The sequence below is a fragment of the Panulirus ornatus genome, chromosome 50 (assembly GCF_036320965.1).
Source record: "Panulirus ornatus isolate Po-2019 chromosome 50, ASM3632096v1, whole genome shotgun sequence".
Classification (NCBI taxonomy): domain Eukaryota; kingdom Metazoa; phylum Arthropoda; class Malacostraca; order Decapoda; family Palinuridae; genus Panulirus; species Panulirus ornatus.
Genome location: NC_092273.1, coordinates 7849762 through 7870268, shown reverse-complemented (window position 1 = coordinate 7870268; position 20507 = coordinate 7849762). Strand labels below are relative to the sequence as shown.

At 36.8% G+C, this 20507-nt stretch overlaps 1 protein-coding gene across 2 annotated transcripts in view; it reads left to right on the top strand.

Annotated features, from left to right (window-relative positions):
* mei-41 (meiotic 41) overlaps nt 1–20507 on the top strand; it is a 71836-nt gene that overhangs the window by 14132 nt on the left and 37197 nt on the right. For both annotated transcript variants that reach the window (XM_071691346.1, XM_071691347.1), the window contains 13 exons: nt 226–412; nt 1819–1908; nt 2103–2307; nt 4155–4300; nt 9154–9314; nt 9872–10193; nt 10939–11081; nt 12092–12263; nt 13966–14063; nt 14535–14700; nt 16475–16591; nt 17384–17631; nt 19048–19218. In XM_071691346.1, coding sequence (XP_071547447.1) covers nt 226–412; nt 1819–1908; nt 2103–2307; nt 4155–4300; nt 9154–9314; nt 9872–10193; nt 10939–11081; nt 12092–12263; nt 13966–14063; nt 14535–14700; nt 16475–16591; nt 17384–17631; nt 19048–19218 — 2226 coding nt within the window. The remainder of the gene's footprint in view (nt 1–225; nt 413–1818; nt 1909–2102; nt 2308–4154; nt 4301–9153; nt 9315–9871; nt 10194–10938; nt 11082–12091; nt 12264–13965; nt 14064–14534; nt 14701–16474; nt 16592–17383; nt 17632–19047; nt 19219–20507) is intronic.

Here is a 20507-nt window from a genome sequence, read left to right as displayed (position 1 = left end):
GTCATGAACTGATACACTAGAACCCAGTCAGTTTTTTCAAGGATTGATTATTTTTTATGAAATTTGTATAAGGTACAAGCTGTTATACCTTTAGAAAACACAGAATATATGAAAAGTTCATAATTTATCCCTTGCATTCTGGATATGGTATGGATTTCTTGATGCACTACCATTTCAATAACTACTGAAGGTATGGATTATCATGAAATATCAATTTTTCAACAGAGACTCAGAAAAGCCCTCTATCAGTGTTTTAAATATCAGTAAATGGTGGAAGATGGCCTTACAGAAACTGGGTGCCTCACTTGTCGAATGGTCTACAGGGACATTTCCACCATCTGGACAGATTGAGGCCTCTTATCATATTCTCTCAGCTGCTGGATGGGTAGCAGCCAGTATTCCACAGTCACAGGTGATGATTTTATTTTCTTAATTGGTTTCTTGTATGTGTCATTTTCTGATGGAATATCATATTAAGAAATGTGAAGATGTCATGTGATATAGTAAGGATTTGAAAGCAGTCATCTTCCAGTATTTTTTCTTCGTGACACTGCATATAGTGTATCCAGGATATTATGTCATCACTCCTGTATCTGTCTGTGTCTAGACACATTTTTGTTAACACAATAACTTGCACAGTACATGATAGAAACATTCATATCTACATCATAGGTACTTCCTGTGGAGGTCATGAAGTAATTAGATTTTAGGGCAGGTAGTTAGATTAATTTGCAGATCAGGTAGTAGTCAGAAGGCAACCACTCACCAGAGAGGCATATTACCTTTACTACCTGCTTAGGTATCAGGAGGGGTAGTGACAGCTGTGCTGTGGGCCAGCACTTCAGTGGTTGTCAAGTTATGCTTCTTTGTCCCAGGTAGCTGTCATTTCTTTCTGTCTTATCCACATGTGGACTGCTGGCATTCCATCCACAAACATACGATCTTTCTTTGTCACATGATATTTGACAATGCTTAACTCACATAACTCTTTCTTCATAACTCTAGATTTTCCAGCACTGTGCATTAGCCCTGCCTTTTGGCAAAATGGAAGGAGCATTAGACAGAAGTTGTGGGTAGGAGCATGAGAAAGGAGTATTCATTAGAAATATTAGTAGAAGTAAGTAGTAGGCTGGAACATTAGGCAGGAACATTAGTTACGCACCTTAGGTAAAAGTAGTCGTTAGGAACTTTCGGTAGGAATCTCTGAAAACTCCACTAGAGGTGTTATCTGCCGGTGGCTTGTTAAGGGTGAGGCACTAAAGGCTAAGAAGTGGCACTTTTACCATGGTCACCCCCTTGAGGGAGTTCCTGAAGGGAATTGTCATCAGAGATTTAGATGATAATAGAAAAACTGATTTTATGGCAAGTGCTTTAACTTAGGAATGATGAGTGATGGGAAATTCAGCTTTTTAACAGGTACATTTTAGGTAAAGACAAACATTATGACAAAATTGTATTGCAAATTATTGAGCTCAGCTTTTTTTTTTTAAATTTATTTCATGATAGGACATTGGTCACTGGAAGTGCTTCTTTTTGTTGATAATGAACATGTTTGATTTGTTTTAAGTAAGACTTGAAATGTTGGATGTAGGAGAGAGAGAAAAAACTTTATATGCAATTTCTGTAGCAGTTAGTGTAATCTTTCTTTATATGTGTAGTAATCATGAGATAATTGTCTTAAAAGTGATTTCCTTCCTTGTACTTATTTCTGTTGGTTTTCTTCTCTCCATATCCATATATATTCTCACCATATAATGGAACTGCAGTTTTTTGCTTTTTGTTTTCCAGAGATTGATATGTAAATTTTATTCTTCCTAGGTTTCCCTTCAGTTTTTGCCTGATGCTTGGCTTACAGCAGCTACAGATTCCATAGCCGCCATTATGACAAACACAGAAGATACCAATCAGGTGAGAAGGTCTTTCAAAATTTTAAAACCTTTTGGCCAAAAAATTATTAGCAGTGATGTTTAGATATGGAAAATTCTGATAGTTTTTTTTTTTGTAATGAAATGTAAATTTTGTATTCAGTAATGTAATTGAATAATTGAATATGATAATGTTTTTTAGAGTAACATTGGTTTTTTCTTTACATTTGAACTCAGGTACTAGGGATGATGGAGCTCTTGTGGATCTTATCCTGGACAGCAAATATAGTTGAGCCATCTGAATCTGCAACACAAATAAACCATTATTGGTTGGCTCTGGCATCTTTGCCATGGATGGCTTCAGAGGGTAGCTATTTAGATCTCAAGCCAGCAAGTATGAAGAAGTTCGCGGGATGGGCATCCAAATTGAAATGGGTTAATGGTACGTGTACTCTTGTATGGCTTGTGAGAATAAGGCATTTTTGCTTGTGCACATTTAATGTGAAAAGTTTTAGTGTTGGTCATTTCATTTGTGTTGCTTTCACTAACCAACCACATACCATATATTCATAAAAGTGTTTTGTATAGGACAGTTTCATTTGGATATTCTCTCCACTCGTACTCCGAAATCCTCCGTCTCTCACATTCTGTTTTGAAGATGTGTATTCTGTTATGATTCTGTGTTTTAAAAAGGCCAGTTTGATATAGAGACATTTTGAATGGAAGCAGAATCTTACATATTTGGTTTTAGTATAGCAAGAACATATTATTTAAATCACATTTGTTTAGGAAAAGATTAAAGTTACCTTTTTGATTAATTATGATTAGAAGACTCATCTGTCTTTCCTTATCTTGCTGCTTGTTCCCACACTTTGTAGAATGCTGCATTTAAGTGCTGAAGTAGCAACAAAAACTCTTTTTATTATCTCTGAGAAATAGGGAGAGAGAATACTGGAAATCCTTCCATTTCTAAGATTAGGACCAGTAGGTGGAGCTGAGCAAGGACTTTTTTTTAAGACGAGCACCAAACCACTGCCCTCTCAATCCAGTATTAAACACCACTCTGCCAGACATACACCCTTCTAAAACTACGCTCACAGACACATGCAAGTTATCCTTCCTTGCCTGCACACTGGACAAGATGTTATGGTTTAATTTGTGAATAGGGAAGATATGAAATATTGAACCATTGTAGCCAAATGTATTTCATATGTTTTTCTCATCTTTGCTTTCAAGTTTAGATAGTTAGGCATTTTGTGCAGAGAGGATATGGGAATACGAGCCAAGATATGTGTGTTGAAAAGCTTACTGCCATTGCTTTAAAGTGATTAATTAAAAGAAAAAGTGTGGGCCACTAGTTGTGTAGAGTTTTGGTGCAAAGAGTGAAACGGACTGTACAATTTTCACATCATTCTGTAACATGATAATGGCTTCTCACTCCTTAGCAGTGGAGTAGAATTTCTTGAAATTGATATAGTTCTAATACAGTGGATTATATGATGAATAAGGATATCAGAATATGATAAGGTAATACGAAGGAAGTGGTTGACAAATTTAGATATGGAATACTGAAAAGTGCAGATTTGTTGAGAGAAATGCTGCAACAATAACTTTGAGTCACACTGATTGGTTATATAAAGATGAGGTGGAAGACTAAAGGTAAGGAAGTGCAATGGGAAATATGTTGGGAGGGTTTCTCTGTCTAAGGGATCATTAGAATGTTGCTGAAGTTTCTATTTATGGAGGAAAATTTATGTGAGCCATCCAGCTGTATAGCAGGAGGTCATACAGGAAAAACAAAAAGAAGTAATGTTATAGTGAAAGAGGATAAGCCAATGTTTAATGCATTATTAAGTAAGGGGTAACGGTAAGTTTGAGATGGATGACAATTACAGGAGGATTGTGTCAGATACAAGAATATATACCAAAGCACTAAATGGGTTGGAGTGCTAAATAGGTCTGAGAAAGAAGCCATATGTGTCTTAAGATGACAGTGGCCATTTGAATTACTATCTCAAAGAGTAACTCTGAATGAAGTAAGATAGGTGGTTTTGCAGTAAGATGAACTGATGCAGTGATTGTAGGATGTAGTGTAGGTGTTTATGTGAGTTATACAGATAAGGATTACCTTTGGGAAATATGCCTAGATATAACATTTTCACTGTTTTGATAAACCTTTGTATGAGTTACTTTGGTCAGATATCAAAAAGGGCGTATGCAAAGCAAATAGATTTGTAAAGAAGTAATTTTCTTCATCATAGATTTTTGATGAAAGACCAATGCTTTCAGATTGTAAAATAAAATCCAAGAGTGTTGCCGTTGTTGCCATAGTGACTGAAAACATAGCTCCACGATGGCGGTGTCATATTATCCGTGCTGCCATAAATGAACAATACCCCCAAGTCATGGTAGAGGTGGCAAAGTGGTTCCCTGTGGTTAGTATTTTAGTTCCTCATTTTTTTACATTTTATAGTATCAATGTTTTGCTTTGCTGGTCTTGATATATCTTGATGGATTTGATTGAATAACTGTAAGATATGAGTGAATGTCACTTTACAGTGGAGAAAATATCTACAACTGTGGAGGGAAAACAGAAATATTGGAAAAAAACAGAAAAATTGTACGAGGTTTAGAATTTGTGGATAAAGAAGATGGTGGAAGTATTACACAGTGTTAGTAGGAGTTTGTTATAAGGATGTCACAAATGCCTGTTGAACATATCTCAAGACCCTTAATGCCGTAAATGCAACAACCATAATAAAGATGCTGAACACTTATTGCTCATTAGCCCCATACTCTTTTTTTTTTTTTTTTTTCCAAAAAGAAGGAACAGAGAAGGGGGCCAGGTGAGGATATTCCTTCAAAGGTTCAGTCCTCTGTTCTTAACACTACCTCGCTAACGCAGATGGCGAATAGTATGAAAGAAAGAAAGAAAATATATATTTTTTTTCATTTTTTTTTTTTATACTTTGTCGCTGTCTCCCGCGTTTGCGAGGTAGCGCAAGGAAACAGACAAAAGAAATGGCCCAACCCCCCCCCCATACACATGTACATACACACGTCCACACACGCAAATATACATACCTACACAGCTTTCCATGGTTTACCCCAGACGCTTCACATGCCTTGATTCACTCCACTGACAGCACGTCAACCCCTGTATACCACATCGCTCCAATTCACTCTATTCCTTGCCCTCCTTTCACCCTCCTGCATGTTCAGGCCCCGATCACACAAAATCTTTTTCACTCCATCTTTCCACCTCCAATTTGGTCTCCCTCTTCTCCTCGTTCCCTCCACCTCCGACACATATATCCTCTTGGTCAATCTTTCCTCACTCATTCTCTCCATGTGCCCAAACCATTTCAAAACACCCTCTTCTGCTCTCTCAACCACGCTCTTTTTATTTCCACACATCTCTCTTACCCTTACGTTACTTACTCGATCAAACCACCTCACACCACACATTGTCCTCAAACATCTCATTTCCAGCACATCCATCCTCCTGCGCACAACTCTATCCATAGCCCACGCCTCGCAACCATACAACATTGTTGGAACCACTATTCCTTCAAACATACCCATTTTTGCTTTCCGAGATAATGTTCTCGACTTCCACACATTTTTCAAGGCTCCCAAAATTTTCGCCCCCTCCCCCACCCTATGATCCACTTCCGCTTCCATGGTTCCATCCGCTGACAGATCCACTCCCAGATATCTAAAACACTTCACTTCCTCCAGTTTTTCTCCATTCAAACTCACCTCCCAATTGACTTGACCCTCAACCCTACTGTACCTAATAACCTTGCTCTTATTCACATTTACTCTTAACTTTCTTCTTCCACACACTTTACCAAACTCAGTCACCAGCTTCTGCAGTTTCTCACATGAATCAGCCACCAGCGCTGTATCATCAGCGAACAACAACTGACTCACTTCCCAAGCTCTCTCATCCCCAACAGACTTCATACTTGCCCCTCTTTCCAGGACTCTTGCATTTACCTCCCTAACAACCCCATCCATAAACAAATTAAACAACCATGGAGACATCACACACCCCTGCCGCAAACCTACATTCACTGAGAACCAATCACTTTCCTCTCTTCCTACACGTACACATGCCTTACATCCTCGATAAAAACTTTTCACTGCTTCTAACAACTTGCCTCCCACACCATATATTCTTAATACCTTCCACAGAGCATCTCTATCAACTCTATCATATGCCTTCTCCAGATCCATAAATATATATATATATATATAAATATATATATATATATATATATAAAGGTGAGAACAATGGAAGTAAGGGGAGTCGGGGAGGAATGGGATGTATTTAGGGAATCAGTGATGGATTGCGCAAAAGATGCTTGTGGCATGAGAAGAGTGGGAGGTGGGCTGTTTAGAAAGGGTAGTGAGTGGTGGGATGAAGAAGTAAGAGTATTAGTGAAAGAGAAGAGAGAGGCATTTGGACGATTTTTGCAGGGAAAAAATGCAATTGAGTGGGAGAAGTATAAAAGAAAGAGACAGGAGGTCAAGAGAAAGGTGCAAGAGGCGAAAAAAAGGGCAAATGAGAGTTGGGGTGAGAGACTATCAGTAAATTTTAGGGAGAATAAAAAGATGTTCTGGAAGGAGGTAAATAGGGTGCGTAAGACAAGGGAGCAAATGGGAACTTCAGTGAAGGGCGTAAATGGGGAGGTGATAACAAGTAGCGGTGATGTGAGAAGGAGATGGAATGAGTATTTTGAAGGTTTGTTAAATGTGTCTGATGACAGAGTGGCAGATATAGGGTGTTTTGGTCGAGGTGGTGTGCAAAGTGAGAGGGTTAGGGAAAATGATTTGATAAACAGAGAAGAGGTAGTAAAAGCTTTGCGGAAGATGAAAGCCGGCAAGGCAGCAGGTTTGGATGGTATTGCAGTGGAATTTATTAAGAAAGGGGGTGACTGTATTGTTGACTGGTTGGTAAGGTTATTTAATGTATGTATGACTCATGGTGAGGTGCCTGAGGATTGGCGGAATGCGTGCATAGTGCCATTGTACAAAGGCAAAGGGGATAAGAGTGAGTGCTCAAATTACAGAGGTATAAGTTTGTTGAGTATTCCTGGTAAATTATATGGGAGGGTATTGATTGAGAGGGTGAAGGCATGTACAGAGCATCAGATTGGGGAAGAGCAGTGCGGTTTCAGAAGTGGTAGAGGATGTGTGGATCAGGTGTTTGCTTTGAAGAATGTATGTGAGAAATACTTAGAAAAGCAAATGGATTTGTATGTAGCATTTATGGATCTGGAGAAGGCATATGATAGAGTTGATAGAGATGCTCTGTGGAAGGTATTAAGAATATATGGTGTGGGAGGCAAGTTGTTAGAAGCAGTGAAAAGTTTTTATCGAGGATGTAAGGCATGTGTACGTGTAGGAAGAGAGGAAAGTGATTGGTTCTCAGTGAATGTAGGTTTGCGGCAGGGGTGTGTGATGTCTCCATGGTTGTTTAATTTGTTTATGGATGGGGTTGTAAAGGAGGTAAATGCAAGAGTCCTGGAAAGAGGGGCAAGTATGAAGTCTGTTGGGGATGAGAGAGCTTGGGAAGTGAGTCAATTGTTGTTCGCTGATGATACAGCGCTGGTGGCTGATTCATGTGAGAAACTGCAGAAGCTGGTGACTGAGTTTGGTAAAGTGTGTGGAAGAAGAAAGTTGAGAGTAAATGTGAATAAGAGCAAGGTTATTAGGTACAGTAGGGGTGAGGGTCAAGTCAATTGGGAGGTGAGTTTGAATGGAGAAAAACTGGAGGAAGTGAAGTGTTTTAGATATCTGGGAGTGGATCTGTCAGCGGATGGAACCATGGAAGCGGAAGTGGATCATAGGGTGGGGGAGGGTGCGAAAATTTTGGGAGCCTTGAAAAATGTGTGGAAGTCGAGAACATTATCTCGGAAAGCAAAAATGGGTATGTTTGAGGGAATAGTGGTTCCAACAATGCTGTATGGTTGCGAGGCGTGGGCTATGGATAGAGATGTGCGCAGGAGGATGGATGTGCTGGAAATGAGATGTTTGAGGACAATGTGTGGTGTGAGGTGGTTTGATCGAGTAAGTAACGTAAGGGTAAGAGAGATGTGTGGAAATAAAAAGAGCGTGGTCGAGAGAGCAGAGGAGGGTGTTTTGAAATGGTTTGGGCACATGGAGAGAATGAGTGAGGAGAGATTGACCAAGAGGATATATGTGTCGGAGGTGGAGGGAACGAGGAGAAGAGGGAGACCAAATTGGAGGTGGAAAGATGGAGTGAAAAAGATTTTGTGTGATCGGGGCCTGAACATGCAGGAGGGTGAAAGGAGGGCAAGAAATAGAGTGAATTGGAGTCATGTGGTATACAGGGGTTGACGTGCTGTCAGTGGATTGAAGCAAGGCATGTGAAGCGTCTGGGGTAAACCATGGAAAGCTGTGTAGGTATGTATATTTGCGTGTCTGGACGTGTGTATGTACATGTGTATGGGGGGGGGGGTTGGGCCATTTCTTTCGTCTGTTTCCTTGCGCTACCTCGCAAACGCGGGAGACAGCGACAAAGTATAAAAAAAAAAAAAAAAAAAATATATATATATATATATATAGATGCAGATATTTTATTGACTACAGAAATACATGCTTTAAGAATATAAAAAGATATACATCATGGTCCATAATAAAATCTTGAACAATAAAACAGTAAATTAGAATACAGTGCCTACAAATGATATGAGGAGAACTATTGCATAAACTTATTCATACTTTAATGTATAAAGTAAGCTAGATAAATATAGATAAAAAAGATTTAGAACAGGAGCATGGCTGGTAATGGAGAGTGTTTGAAATGGATGTTCTTAGAAGGAAATGTGAGATTAGACTACTGAACAAGGATGAGGAATGAAGTTTGAGGATGGAAGAAAGTAGCAGATGAACTTGTTTTATTATAGCATAGTTGTAAAAGGAACTTGTATTGGACTGGTGACACAAAGTATTTGTATGAATTACAGTAGGTACAAAAGAATACTTTAGTAGGTACTAAGGAATACTGAGAGTGAGATGGAAAAAGTAGTGTAAGAGAGGACGTCTCTGGAAAGGGTACAGCTATATATTGTTTTGCATAGATATGTTGTGACTGCATAACTGAAGGAAGATTTACATTTTTCTTCTGCTTTTAGAGTGGGGGAAATTTTATAGTGAATTTAATCAAAAGAATTTATAACAACTCTTGAACATCTTCAGTTGGTTCAAATCTCAGTAGTATTAACCTTCTTTATCTGTTATTTACTGAAATCACTAGATGGTTCATCAGCTTGGCTCTGCTGGTGGTCACCAGCTGGTAGCAGAAGTTACTGGGGCAATATTACAGTGCCCTGACACTAACACAGTCCAGGCTGGAGCAGAATCTTTAAAACAACTGCTTTGTGCCCTTCTCAGCCTTACAACTTTAAAGTTTCATAGGTGAGCCACTTTAATAATGTGTTAATGGCACATTATCATAACTGAAGATGATAATTTCTTTTTCTGGCTTCTCTTTTGTCTGTTTTGGTTTCTCTCTATCATAATATGTTTTGTAGCTTTTTGTTAAACTCCTTTTTTTTTTAGCATCTTCTTATCTGCCATTCATGAAATAGCTTATAGTTGCTTTATGTATGTAATTATTGAATTTTCATGCAGAATTTACCACTTATCTTGTGGGCAAAGTTCAATCTTTGACTCCTGAAAGTGGTAAACAAAATGTCTGAGGAAGTTTGTTCAGTCATTTATGCTTTAAATGCAGGTAATAGTTATGATGTGTAATATGGATACATATAAGGAAGTGTTCACAGTAATTTACTTGAGCATTTACTTGTCAAAAGCTTTACATCATTAATGCTGTAGTAAAGACATGTCTTTGTAGATGTGATTTAGTTATGTATTTGTTGCTTGATATAACATTTTGTTGAATTTGTTGAGAAATAGTGTGATATAACAGAGTATTGTATTATCTTTTTCCTTTGTGTTGGGTTGATTTACAGGTATGAAGAGGATAGCAAGAAACCCTGCATATTGAACTGTAGAGTTTGCAGTAATTCCACTTCCATTTCAAAGTTAGATACCCAACGTGTTGATCCCACATTGGTGTCGCGATTCTTGGGATTATTAAATCACTCTGAAACAGGCATTGTAATTGCAGTAATAGAAGCTTTGCCTGCAGTTGTGTCCCATACTACCATTAACAGTCAGATGATTAACCAGTATTTGTTACTTCTTACTCATCAAGAGAGGTGTGTAGTAACTGCCATCTGTAGACAGCTTCCAACACTTGTTTGTCGTCAAGGCCAGAGTTCTTCAAGCCAGGTAAACTTTCTTTTCTTTGCTTTGTTAGTTTGCATAGGTAAAAGAAATGTTAATAAGTAGGTTTTTTCATGATTTGCAAATATTTTATGCATTTCACATAGTGACATAGTGTCATTAAAAAAGAAAAATTTAGATTAAAGATATCAGCACAGTTATATTTATTTCACAATCCTTCCTTCTGTTTTAAGGATGGCAGCCTCTCCACCAATTTTGTTTTCTCCCATGAACTATTTGCAGGATTAGAATCATCTGTTAGGTTGAGATTGCAGGGAAATAATTATATATATATATAGTAAAGATTGAAAAATCATGCTTCTGAAATCTAGTATACCTTCATTGACATCTGAGATGTTTGTACTTCTGAAACTTGATTTTTTTTGTAAACTGTATTGATAAACATAACAAGATTATATGAACAAGATTATATAAAGATTGGTTAGTTTACTTTATAAGTTAAGTTTATAGTTTCAAAACCTTTCTAAGATTCCAGAAGATATTAGGTGTTGTTGAATGTGTAAGAAAAAGATGGCCCAACCCACCCACATACACATGTATATGGGTGGGTTGGGCCATTCTTTCGTCTGTTTCCTTGCACTACCTCGCTAACGCGGGAGACAGCGACAAAGTATAATAAATGAATATAAAATATAAAAAAGTTACACCTAGATGTGTTTTAACCACACATACCAAACTTTTATCTTGTAATATATTTTGGTGGTGTTTCATGTTTTCTGTGTTATTTCAGGACTGTAAAACTGCAGTAGTTTCAAAAGAAGGAGAAGCTGTTCTTTCTTATTTGAATGAGTTAATGAAAAAGAATGAAACAAATATGACTACATTGAGCAAAATCCTTCTTGCCATTTTGGAAGCTGTACACCATCTGGTGAAGTAAGATTATACTTTTGATAATACAGGTCATGCAAGGGAGGCATTAGAATTTATACTATATAGCAACAAAAACCTGTAATTTATTCCAGTATTAAGATTACTCTGTGGTTTTGTGTTAAGTGTATTGTTTGTCCATGGCATTATAATACTTGTATAGATAGAGTTGGTAAAGGCCTCTGATGGCAGTACAGGAAGAGCATAGGACAGGAAGATTAGACTGATAGAGTGTTGTTTATGGACAAAATTTTGATAAATGAATATATAAATATAGAGTTGGTAAAGGCCTCTGATGCCAGTACAGGAAGAGCATAGGACAGGAAGATTAGACTGATAGAGTGTTGTTGTTTATGGACAAAATTTTAGTGTTGGATAAAGTGAGAAAACTTATACACTTTGGGAGAATTCATTTGAAAATATTTAAGAAGATGGAACTTGAAGAAAGTTGGCATGGGGAGATATGATTGGATGATGAGAGTTTGGGGACCATTGAATTTTGAACGTTGTTTGTACGGCTCATTTTAGAAAGATGGAGGAATGAATGTTGAAATGAGAGTTTCTGTTGAAGGGATAGAGAGAGAAATTAATTTTTGAAGAAAGCTTTCATAGATGAACAACACTATTTCATACAATGTGTGTGTAAATTGTAGTGATCATTGCTTGATATGAGAGAATTGAGGAATATGTTGGGAGAAATTGAATAGAGAAAAGAATGGTGAAATGTGAATGATGGAGTTTTTAGTGATATATGTCAGGCAAGAATAGAGGTACTGGAGAAGGCTAAGAGAGCACTTATAAGGAAAGATGAGAAAGAAGAACGAAATTGAGTGTAATAGAAGGAAGGAGGAGTGTTTGAATTTGTGCAAAGATGCATGTAGGATACCTGTACAGGCCAGCTTACATTCTAGCATAAAGTGACATATTTGATATTTGTTGATAGATATGCATATTTGGTTCTTACATATAGTTTCATATTATTGCTGACTGTCTTAACTAAATGCCATCATTCACAGGTATCCTGTGGTTGGATTGACAGGTGGGTTGTTGGTGTTATTGCTACGGTGTTTAGTTCACACAGACAGGATGGTTACTGCCCAGGCTCATCTTGCAATCCATTCCTTAGCTAATAATTTAGGACTCACACTTAAAGATTTATATGCAAGACATCGTCAGTCTCTGGCGCAGGTGAGGCACTTAAGTTTTAAAATTGTTATTTGATTTTCTAATGAAGTGAAAAAGGTAAATTTAACATAATCGCATTTAATGCATACGTGCATTTCTTGGTGATAACCCATTTTGAACTGGAATTTCCTTAAAGGATCACCAGATCTGAGTATAGACTCAAGTGGCTTCTAAATGAAAGCTACATTGGGGTCTGTGAAAAACTGATGTGACTTGTCAATATTAAAGAAATATCAGAGTATTGGAACAACGTAGACTTTCTTTATATGTAACTCCTGACAGCATGGCTGAAGGTCCATGGTGTTGAGGTTTTCTATATATGTTGAAATGCATGATGCATATGTACTAAGGTTCCTACATGTATATATGTTTATGATAACTGGAGACAGGTTTATGTTTTTGTTTAGCTTTGGGACTGATTTTTCACTTAAATTGGAACATTCATTGTCATGTAGACGTCTGTAATATCAGTCTTTGGTTAAAGAAGCACTGTACTACTGCCGATTTATGAATGACACCCAGTTTATATAGGCAGAATTGTTCATAGGTAAAAAATAAGAGCAATAGAGATGGATAAGGTGAATTGTATAGTTGGAATTGGGAGGACAATTAGAGTAGATAGTAAGGGTGTAGGTCATGTGGCATGAAGAAGTCATCAGAAAGGCTCATGTTGGAACATCTCTAATGATTGCATGGAAGATGATACGGTGGTCAAGAAGGTATATTGTATTGTCAGTAGAAGTTACAATTAGAAGTTGACCACAGAAAGGATGGATAGATACAATGAGACATTGATTAGGGATAGGTCATGATTTAGAGGAATGATTGGAGATGGAATGCAGTTGAAGCAGTTTGTGTATGAAAGTGGTTTGAATGGAGACCTTGGTGTCAACTGACCAGCCAACTTAGTATGTTAACTGAAAAAGTAAGAAGTTTGTTTAAAAGTGATAATTCATTTCTCTTTAGCACTAGACATGAGTTGATGGAAAAAGAAAAGGGTATAGATTATGTATGGAAGCTATATGTACCATATTCACCCCACTGAACTGGGAATGGATTGATGGTGGTAGTTTTATATGAGAGTGATAAATAAGTTAATAGAATGACATACAAAGTACATTATAGAGTATGTAATTCTTGGTTGTTACTGGATTCTGCCTTCTTGTGGTTTAATCACAAGTGAAAAGTCACCATCTGCAAGTTCACATCATTGTAAGTGGATGATTACTATGTAATCTAATCAAGGAACTTCTGATTCCAAAGGATTCTGTCACTTCCCTGTCACTGATTCTAGAACACCCTTAAAAATTCAGGAGCCCCGAGAAAAGGATCCTGGTCTATATTATTTAATTAGAAATGGAGCTCTTATGGAGAGCAATACTATTTATAGAAAAAAATCCAAAAATTGGAGTTGAGCATAGTTAAGTCACATGTTGAAGAACAGAAATGGAGAAAGAAAAGACATCTTCATGCAGTAGAGATGAGAGGGTAGAGCTTTAGATGAAATGAATCATTAGCATACTGAAAGTTTAGTATACAACAAAGGATATTTTGTAACCAGGTGGGTAATACAAATACTGTTGAATATAAGGGGGGACGCAAGGAAAACTTTGTAAAGTATGTTTTGTATTTCATAGCAGTGAGCACATATTTTGTAATGAGAGATGTATTCATATTAACATTCAATTTCTCTTCCCTTTTTTAGGTGTTATGTGAAATAATTGACCCAGGAGAGGTGGGTGCAGTGTTAAGCCATATTGCAGAAGTTTTCAAATGGCCGAGCTTCTCCACCAGCAGTAAGAGGTGAATATTTTGCAGGGAGTTTTTGATTGTCATCTACAGCTCCAAGCTGAGACTAGACTGCTTCTATCATCAGTTGACCCCCCTTAGAGGAGTGCTCCCATTGCCACATGATAATTTAACTTATTCTGTCTGTGTTTGAATATCCAGTGACTTATTGCACCATTAGTTGCCTTTATAGGTCTTTTCTATTCCTAGGAAAGCATAGGAAAAAATTCTGTTCCCATCAGTTTACCTTTACAAGCACCATTATAGGTGTATAGCCATAAACCTACAGACCATACTCACAGAGTGACTCAGTGGAAAATGCATAGATTGTTGGATTGACCTAAGTGATGAGGATGAAAACTTGTATTGTGTATCATTAGTTAGGAAGGTGAAGTTACATTGGATATTGATGTTAGGTACAGGGTAATTATAGTTTGATAATTGATCATGTGCAGAATTTAATCTTGTACTTTTCTTTTTCTATAGGAATGAGTTGAACAGTAAACTGGGATCATTTATTAGTAGCCAGATTCATCACTTGTTGCCAGTCCTAGCAGTTCGTGCATCACAGGAGTCCAGACCTGGACTACTTCAAGAACTAGCATCATGTCTTGGGCTTCGTCTTCGAGACATCCTAATTGATCACTTCCAGGTAATTGTGCAGGCAATAGCAAACAGTTGTGTATTCTTCACTCTGCTTCCTTTTCCATGCCAATATAGTTTTACATTTTCCATCTATCTACACCTATTTTCTCCATTATTCCTTGATCAATCAAGTTTTATATGCCCTGTTCTATATACCCTGTTTGTTTGTACATTTAGTCTTGCTTATACTGATTTCATTAGCGTTTAATTTCACTCTTGAGTCTGCCACCAGAACTATGATGTTTGCAAATAAGTGATTCATTCCCCATGTTCCCCACACTTTTTCTAGATTTTGGAAAAGCATTTGACATAATGAATTATGAAGCAATACTAAAGAGTGTAACTGAGCAAAATAATAAAGGAAAGATAGGAAAATGGATTAGAGATTTTGTAATGAACAGAAAGTTCAAAATAGCTGAAAATGGAAACTTATCTGTTGAAGAGTAAGTCCTTTCAGGAATCTCCTAAGGATCAGTTGTAGCCTCAGTACTCTCTGTAATCATGATGTCTGATTTAGAAATAGTCAGATATTTTGTAGATGACACAAGAGTGTAAAACAGTTGAAGATTAGGAAGACCAAGGTAAAAGGCAGAGTTTCTGATAACTGCATACAAATGGATGGAAGAGAAGTTAATGTAATCTAACGATGAAAAATTTGAACAAATAAGTCATGGGACAGTTAACACTATCTCAGTGCCTACACAGAAACACTGTACAGGAAAAGAAATAGGGAGTAAGGTTACGTTGAGGATGTGGGAGTCATTTTAGATGAAACATTTGAATGTAGAATGTATATTTTTAAGATAATGTTCTCTAGCCAGATAATGAGTGGGATTTGTGTCTGTCTTTCATCAGAAGTCTCACTTTAACCATTACCTTGGTTACAACTTGAAACGTCAAATTCCAATACTTATTAAACCATATGCAGCTGCTCCCTGCGTCTAAAGAATTGGATGGGATGAGACTCAAAATTTTAGTTTGGATTTTACTTGAATTATTTCACTTACCATAAAGGTTTAATGTTGAACTTAGCCTTCAAAATAAGTATGATCATGATTTGTAAAGTGTAAATCATATACTCATTAAACTTATGTAGTTGTAATAAGAGTTGAATGGCAGAATACCCATAGCTCAATTTTGGATTTTGCTTGAATTATGCTTCTCATAAAAAGTTTTAACATGGAACTTGACCTTGGTTATACTTTTGAATTGTCTAAATCAGATAATCATTAAACTTCATGTGTTTGTTTTCCAGGATTTAAACTAAATTGCCAAGCATCAGTATCTCCAGTTTCGAATTTGCCTTCATTTTATGTAATATTAATGATTTTTTTTTTTTGTGTATGTGTACATCCACTTGCTAAAAGCTCAACATTGCAGTCACAGTGGTGTTGGTCTGATACTTAGCAAGAAGGTGATTTATTCTGTGTACATATCCCCAAACAAACAGAGGCTCTCACTTTTTATATTCTCTTATTTTTCATATATCTTCCTGTTTCCTTTGCCCTATAAGACAGTGACAGGAATGAACAAACAATGGCCTTAGTTATGCACATTTGTTCTCTAGCTTTTATGTATGGTGTCTTGAGATCAGTCTTTGCCATCCACAACCAAGCTTGATAGAGCACTACTTTTTATATGATGGTTCAGCCCGTGGATAGCATGTTACATCCCATATACCATACTAAATCAGTTCAATCTCTTCCTTGTATACCTATCAAATGAAGGGTGACATGAAGTAGAATTAAGGGTCCTTTGGTAAAATTTATATTTCATTGCAGCATATTTTGGCTCATTTGGTATTCCACCATTCAGAAGGGGAACAAGAAGCAGTATTGAACTTTATTGCCACTACAACTGACATTCACATCGAGAACATCAGGCGATGTTCAGTCCAGGTTTGTCTTGAATTATGTACAGATTTTGATATGTGCACACCTTTTCTACACCTTTGTCTTTCAAAGGGAGTACATTTGTAGATTCGATTTCATATATATGTCAATAAGTTTGTTAATATATTGTATATAGGTTGATTTCTAAAATAGTTTTCAAAGATAAGAAAAATGTGAAATAATTTCCAGAATTCATTAAGCATGTAATGATTGTCAAATTATATCCCCTGAGTTGTAAGGAAAGCATCACCAGATGTACTGTTATTGTTGTAGGTTAGGTATATGCCTTACTTTAGCATGCCTTCCTTTTCTTAGAATTTCTTCTGTGGGGCCCCTGCATTGCTCATGTCCTCTAAGCAGGACCACAGGTCAAGAAGTGCGATGATGTTTTGTGTGTGTGTCTTTATGTGTGATAAGTGTAGGATAATTAAGCAATGATTCTTCATTGCCTTCAGTGTGGAAATTGTATCTTATGCTTGAGTGTGTGCACTGGAGACAGAGTGAACTTAAGGAGAGTGAGAATGGAGGCATTAATCCCACTCTGAATGTACTTAGTGTATTAAGCAAAATATTTAGACAGTTTTACATAGCTGTGTATTTGCTTTGTTTCATTGACATATGGTGAGGATTTGAGTGAAATCAGGAAGTGTATGCATTTTATGCATCCCATAAAAATGGGACTGGAGTTTAAGGTAATAGAAAGATAGCATATAGATATTTGAAAGTATCCGGATAGTGTGTTCTAAAATTTGTATCCTCACAGTGTTTGTATAGGATAGATATGTTTTCTTCCACCAGAACCAGGTCAATGAATTAGTTCTCGGACTGCATGATCACCGGAATGCTGTTCTGCGAGAATTTTCCAAAATGCAGTCTCTAGAGAAAAGCAGCAGTCACCGCTCAACCCATTCTGTAGAGAATGGCTCAGATAGTAGTGGAGCTAATGTTCTTGGATCTGAGGATATTGCCAACTACCTTGCTCCTCGCCTCCTTGGAATTTTAGGATTTCTTGACAGTAAACTTGTTTCTTTGTCAACTATGTATAAGTAAGTTGTAATTGTACAATTTGAATTGATCTTTATATTACCTTCCTGCATATGAGTTGTGTTGATTGTAGCAAAAGTTTAGAAGTCTCATGTATTTTGTACTTGAGGCCTTCACAAAGTGGGCAAAATAGTGATAATATAAGAACATTTCTTAGTTTCGTAGACATTATGAATAGTATTTGAAGACAAAAATATATTTACCGTCATCCTACAGAACATTGATATTTTTTAGCAAGAAATAGTGTCCTCTTAAGCGAATGCAGGTGGATTTCCTATGGATATGCTTATACTCATTCCTGTAAGAGTTTGTCACGAACAATTTATTACCATTATTCATTCAGCTAAGATTTGAATGTAGGCCTAGATAAAGAATTGAAACTGGGTTTTCCATTGCATGAATGAGTGATTCAGTGGCAGGATACTTAGTATGAAAGGTGGTTTTCAGAATCAAAGGATGTAGAGATATTTTTGCTTGGACATTGCACTGAACGAGTGATAGCTTATACAGGTTTAAAGAGTTTTACGTGAATACTTTGGCCCATTCCTTTGCATAGTTGAAATAGCTCTCCCAGTGGTCGTTTTATAGTTCTGATCTTTGAGAGGCCTCATCTTGTTAGTATCTGGGTGTTTGTGAAATACCTAGTGATGATTTTTAAAGTGATTGTGCACAGCTGTTAAGAAATTAACATGTCTGGCATGTGACAGTCCTGTATGGTCAGGTGCATTACTGGATTTAGTAGTAATTAGTTGGTGCTCTTAGTATGGATAGTGGAGTAGAATCATAGATATGATGGAGGAGTTATAAGGAAGCAGATGGTTGGAATTATAAGAGTAATAACTGGAGGAATATGAGCCATGAAGTGTATTGTCACTTGTTAGAAGGATTAATGCAACCTGGACTGTTGTATGTATATGAAATTTAAGTCTGTGTTAGTTAATGGAGTGCATGCATTGTAAGAAATGGTTACAAAGTTATGAGAATGGATGTGGGTAAGAATTAGGAAATGAGAGGAAGTTATGGTAATGTGAAGGTAATGCCATCTTAAGGATAGAATTACATGGTGATATGGATGCAATAAGAGGATGAATAAAAGAATGTGTGTAAATGAATTGTGTTGGAATAGATACTGAAGAACACTTAAGTAGACAGAATATGAAGATGATTTATGATTTGGATGTTTTCATTTAGGAATATGTAGAACTCAGCAGAGATTATGCTTGTAGAGATGATTCTGTATGAGGCACTGTATTTGTATATATTGGGAGGTGACAGGAGGAAGTGGACAGTGCAAGTTACCCCCACATCAGCACCAGTATGTACAACAAATCAACCACTTATTATTAATGATCCAAACACTAAAATGTTAAAGGGGATAGTATCCCCCTTTTAACAGTTAATGTTTTATTTTCTTAAAGAGAGAAACGTTCAGCCTTGTGGTCTCTCAGTGATCTACTGGTAGTAATGGGTAGGCGATATGTTTCTCCTGTTTCCCGAAAGGTTTTGGCATCCTTAAAAACAGCTCTCAAACTGAAAGATGAAGAATTTTTTGACATTGGTTGCCATGCATGGACAAACTTCCTGTACAAGTAGGTTTCCTTTTTAATTTAGTTGTACTTTTTTTCTTATTTAGATATTGTTTTGACGTACTTATTAGTCCTAAGAAATGATACTAAGTAGTAATTATGGTAATGCGAAAAGGATATATTTTTTCCAAGACAGCTTGCTATCTTACCAGTGTCAACACTGGTCTTGCTTTATGGACTTTCATACATTTTTTCATCATCTCAATTGTACTTTTTCATAAGGGGCCCACCTGCAAGGCTGCGGGTGCCCAAAAGTAATCACTCTTTACAGTTACCCACATGGCCATTCACCTATCCTTCATTTCACTGATTTGCTTGTTTACTGTGGTTGATATTTATACTTTGTCTTTGCTGTAGTTCTGTATTCTCTTAACATATGATGATGAAATATATTTAATTCCTATTGTCAAGTATTGAATGAAAATCAAAAGTTGAACAAGCTATTTTGGAAAGAGAATGGTGAGCAAGAGGGAGGTCTTTGTGAAAACATGGGTTTACTAAACAAGTCTGGGAAATTGCTCATGACAAAGAATTATGTTTGTCATAGAGAGAGGAAAAACTTATTTTAGGTGCTAGTGTAAGAGATGAAGCTGTTAGTATAGTAGGATTAAAGGTGAGGAGACTGTTTAACGGGAGAGGAGATTAGGATGTTGCAAAGGAGGAGCAAAGTAAAGCAGAATTGCTTTTTAGAAATACAGATGAACATAGGGGAATTCACAGCAACAGAATGGAGGGATGGAAAACATGGAAGTATTTAAGAAGTGGTGAGTGAGATAGTGAAGAATGGGGGTTAAATGGATATGGACAGCATTTATTGGATAAAATCAATTTTTGTTTCTCTGTTAAGGTAAAAGGAGTAGAAATTATCCTAAGAACTACAGAGGATTATCCCTTCATAACATTGTTAGTTAAAGTATATGGTTGTGTTGTGACTGATTTTTTAAAGGATCAGAGTCCTTTGTGGGGGAAGAATAAGAGAAGTGGGCAAATTGACCAGGATTTAGCATTTAGTTAGGAAATAAGAAAGTCATAGGGGAAAAAGAAAATGTATGTGGGATTCATGGATTAAGTAAAGGCATATGATAGAATGTAAGAATAATTGATGATATTAGTGAATAGTCTGGAATGAATGAAATGGGTCATGACTGCTTCATATCAGAGTTTTTGTGCAAGCAAGGATGTGGAGTTATTATGAGAAGTGGACTTATAGATCAAATTTTTGCATTTAGCTAGGAAGTGAAGAGAGTCATAGGTGAAAAAGAAAATGTATGTGGCTTTCATGAATTCAGTGA